Below are 4,507 nucleotides of genomic sequence, written 5' to 3' on the forward strand. Positions count from 1 at the left end.
TCCTCCAAATACATTGAAAACGCCGGCCATTCGGTTGGAGAAGACACCATCTTCACCAGGTCTGAACAGTCTGTAAAGAACGCTACCTCTTGATTATCTGCACCAATCATACACTTCATCGCCCAGAGAAGGGCCTCGACTTCGGCATGTAGTGGAGATAGACTTCTACGGAGGTTCGCTCGTTTATAAAATCCTATTTTATGTTTTCACTCGTTTCATGATACAATTTTATCCTATTCATCGAATCAAACAATTTCAATTTTTATTTGGGAAAAAACTTTGTTTTAAACATTATACATATATAATAACAGAAGATATTAATAACTATTATATAATTTAAAAATAGAAAAATGTTTTGAAATAAACTTTAACCATTTTAAATATAAAACATATTTAAATAATGGGATCTTTATATTTAATCTTATTTAAAAATTAAAAGTTGTTTACTAGTAGTCTTTAATTATTGTATATATAAGTTGTTGGCAAGAGAAATAATGTAGAAGTTTGACGTAAGAAAATAAAAGAGATTTGTAAGAAAATATGCAATATATGCTAAAATTAGTAGATACTAATATAGTATAAAAATTTATGAAAACTAAACCTTAACATGAATCTTACACTGTAATAAAAAAATTATAAACCCTAAAAACTAAATCGTAAATCCAAAATGGTGCACTCTCTATTTGTTTTGAAATAGTTGTCCTATTGTTTGTTTTAAATGGTTAACAATACATATATGTAGTCCCAAACAAACTTGTTTTCTTTTTCTTTTTTCCTTTTCGTCAACCCAAATATATAGCAAATGAATTTTTTTTTTTTTTTTGTCGATCTATATATACATTTTTGGAGCACAATTAGCAAGTAAATCTTAAAGAGAAGTATTTACAATGGCATGCCATTAGCATTAATTACAATGACATGCCATTAGTATTCATTTCTCATATATTTAGCAAAAATCTCTACAAAATCTTTCGTTATCTATTTAAGTAAAGATTTTGAAATCAAATATGTTCTCAACAATTAACCAAAAATCTCTACACAATTTTTTTAAAAATCTCGACTCAGTTAACTTCTGATTTTTATCTGCAAAAAAAAAAAATTAATAGTAACGAGTGATGTAAAAATCGGGAATGTTGATACTACAATTTCTTCTACTTCTTTTTCATATAATAAAAATTAATTTTTAGGGATATATATTTAGCAAATGATGATGTTTAATTTCACGGGACGGGATTATATGGTGCAACGGATTTAGGTCGATATTAATATTAAACAATATACTACGGATGAAATCCTAGAATTAAAAATCAAAATTTAATTATAAAATCAGAAACACTAAACAAAATAAACAATATTAACAAAACAAATACAATTTAAAATTTTGCTAAATAATTTTTTAGTTATAAAAAAATCGATCTGCGCTGTACCGCGGGATAAAATCTAGTTTCAATGAAAATGAAACGGGCTTATAATCCAGGTGTATTCTGGGTCGGGTCGTAACCGGGCAATGACGCAGGATCTGACGTAAATCTCCTAAGAATTTTTTTAAAAAGTCTCCGGAAAATAAATCAAAGTTCATAACTTAAAAAGAAAAAATAAATATGACGAAAGAAAAAATAAATCGGTCCACGTCCCAAACCCTTTTTATAGGAGAGTCTTATGTTCTGGCAGAAGACTTCACAGACTCTTTCTTAATCTCTCTCTCTCTTTAAACCAAACCCAAAAACAATAATATCATTTTCTGATCTCTCTCTAAAAATCTTTAATCTCCTTTCGTTAATCTCGTGATCTTCTTCTTCTTCTTCTTCTATATATGGACAGAGGATGGTCTGGTCTCACTCTTGATTCATCTTCTCTCGATCTTTTAAACCCTAATCGTATTACTCATAACAATCACCGACGTTTCTCAAATCCTTTGACGATGTCTAGAATTGACGAAGATGATGATCAGAAGACGAAAATATCAACCAACGGTAGTGAATTTAGGTTTCCCGTGAGTCTCTCCGGTATTCGTGATCGTGAAGATAATGATTTTTCATCTGGCGTCGTCGGAGATAATGACCGTGAAGTTCCCGGCGAGGTGGATTTCTTCTCCGACAAGAAATCTAGGGTTTGTCGTGAAGACGAAGACGGGTTTCGTGTTAAGAAGGAAGAACAAGATGATCGAACGGATGTAAATGTAAGTACGACTTTTCGATAAATCATATGAAATATAAATTTTTTACTAATGTTATGTATTAGTCTGGTCGTGTAATAATTTGGTTCAAATTTGAAAATCAAATAGAAATATCAAATTTGTTTGTTTGATTTCTAATTTTTTTTTTTTTTATTGAATTTTAATTTGTTATAGACCGGGTTGAATCTTCGAACAACGGGTAATACAAAGAGTGATGAGTCAATGATCGACGATGGAGAATCTTCTGAAATGGAAGATAAGCGTGCGAAAAATGAGGTAAGTTTAGGTTTATTTTACATTTTGTAGTAATTAATAGATGAATAATTGAACCGGTTTGATTAATATTTTGATTTATTTGTATCACAGTTGGTTAAGTTACAAGATGAGTTGAAGAAAATGACAATGGACAATCAAAAGCTTAGAGAATTGCTTACACAAGTGAGCAACAGTTACACTTCACTTCAGATGCATCTTGTTTCACTAATGCAGCAACAACAACAACAGAATAATAAGGTAAATAATTATTTGATTGATTAACCGTACCACAAGTAAATGGAATTTACCCTACATGAACAGGCAATTAAGTTTGGTGAACCTATATGATTAGGTAATAGAGGCTGCTGAGAAACCTGAGGAGACAATAGTACCGAGGCAATTTATTGATTTAGGCCCTACGAGAGCAGTGGGTGAGGCCGAGGATGTATCGAATTCTTCATCCGAAGATAGAACTCGTTCGGGCGGTTCTTCTGCAGCCGAGAGGCGTAGTAACGGGAAGAGACTTGGGCGTGAAGAAAGTCCCGAAACCGAGTCCAACAAAATTCAGAAGGTGAATTCTACTACCCCGACGACATTTGATCAATCCGCCGAAGCTACGATGAGGAAAGCCCGTGTCTCGGTTCGTGCCCGATCGGAAGCTCCCATGGTAAGTTGATTTACTTATAGAAGATTTTATTGGACTACATCAAAAATAATATGCTTTAGAGATTAATTATGTTTGTACTTCATGTTTCTATAGATAAGCGATGGATGTCAATGGAGAAAGTATGGCCAGAAGATGGCCAAAGGAAATCCTTGTCCGCGGGCATATTACCGCTGCACGATGGCCACGGGTTGTCCCGTTCGCAAACAAGTACGATTCAAAAGATTAAACCATTGGACTAAATATTCTTGATTTAAAACATTAGAGATTTTAATGTATATACGTTATTGGCTAATACGTTTGGTCCACAATGATATATATAGGTTCAACGTTGTGCGGAAGATAGATCAATTCTGATAACGACCTACGAGGGAAACCATAACCATCCGTTACCTCCAGCCGCGGTAGCCATGGCTTCTACCACCACGGCTGCGGCTAACATGTTGCTATCCGGATCAATGTCTAGTCACGATGGGATGATGAACCCTACAAATTTACTAGCTAGGGCTGTTCTTCCTTGCTCCACAAGCATGGCCACAATCTCAGCCTCCGCCCCGTTTCCCACCGTCACATTAGACCTCACCCACTCACCACCGCCTCCTAATGGTTCCAACCCTTCCTCTTCGGCAGCCGCCACCAGCAACAACAACAACCAAAACTCATTGATGCAACGGCCGCAACAGCAAATGACGAATTTACCCCCGGGTATGCTACCTCATGTAATAGGTCAGGCATTGTATAACCAATCCAAGTTCTCAGGGCTGCAGTTCTCCGGTGGCTCTCCCTCGACGGCAGCGTTTTCTCAGTCACACGCGGTGGCTGATACAATAACGGCACTCACAGCTGACCCGAATTTCACGGCGGCTCTTGCAGCCGTTATTTCTTCTATGATCAATGGTTCGAACCACCACGACGGCCAAGGAAACAACAAAAGTCAATAGAAAAATATTACAATTTTTTTTTTTTGGCATCTACATTTTTTTTCAACTGGGTTATAGGAAACAGAGAGTTTATTTCATTGATTCACATTTGTTCTTCTGTTTCGTACCAAAATTCCAGTAAATATACAAAAGAAAAAAATATATAATTTAATTTCATTAAAAAAAAATTGTTACGTAACTTAGTTAGCATTGCCTTTAAAGCTGTAATATTGACATTTCTTTTGAGTGTAATATATACATCACATGTGAGCGCCGATATAGAAACCTAATAGTTTGGCCGTTCCTTCAATAAGATAATGAGATTTCATCAAATAAGTGTCCTACATAATGACACTTAATTATTGAAAATTTAATAACACCTTTATTATCCATATATGTATATAATAATTGCAAGGTCAATAAATGCTGCCATAACAATTTGACACGTAATTGCTGTCTAATTAAGTCACCTAAAAATCTGTACACTTTAAT

General features: G+C 34.5%; 1 protein-coding gene across 1 annotated transcript; it reads left to right on the forward strand.

Annotated features, from left to right (window-relative positions):
* Window positions 1-1,451: 1,451 nt before the first annotated feature.
* On the forward strand, window positions 1,452-4,290 carry LOC9322546 (WRKY transcription factor 6). Its single transcript, XM_021035785.1, has 6 exons — window positions 1,452-2,179; window positions 2,351-2,452; window positions 2,543-2,689; window positions 2,784-3,098; window positions 3,192-3,305; window positions 3,419-4,290. The coding sequence occupies exons 1-6, from the start codon at window positions 1,814-1,816 to the stop codon at window positions 4,034-4,036; spliced, it is 1,662 nt and encodes a 553-aa protein (XP_020891444.1). The 5' UTR covers window positions 1,452-1,813; the 3' UTR covers window positions 4,037-4,290.
* Window positions 4,291-4,507: the final 217 nt, after the last annotated feature.

This window comes from Arabidopsis lyrata, assembly GCF_000004255.2.
Source record: "Arabidopsis lyrata subsp. lyrata unplaced genomic scaffold ARALYscaffold_2, whole genome shotgun sequence".
NCBI lineage: Eukaryota > Viridiplantae > Streptophyta > Magnoliopsida > Brassicales > Brassicaceae > Arabidopsis > Arabidopsis lyrata.

Excerpts from the sequence above, each read along its gene's own strand:
- LOC9322546 (XM_021035785.1), top strand. The coding sequence starts at position 1,814 with ATGGACAGAGGATGGTCTGGTCTCACTCTTGATTCATCTTCTCTCGAT. Across the intron at positions 2,690-2,783 it reads AACAACAACAGAATAATAAG|GTAATAGAGGCTGCTGAGAA; the intron begins GTAAATAATTAT and ends CTATATGATTAG. Across the intron at positions 3,306-3,418 it reads GTTGTCCCGTTCGCAAACAA|GTTCAACGTTGTGCGGAAGA; the intron begins GTACGATTCAAA and ends TGATATATATAG.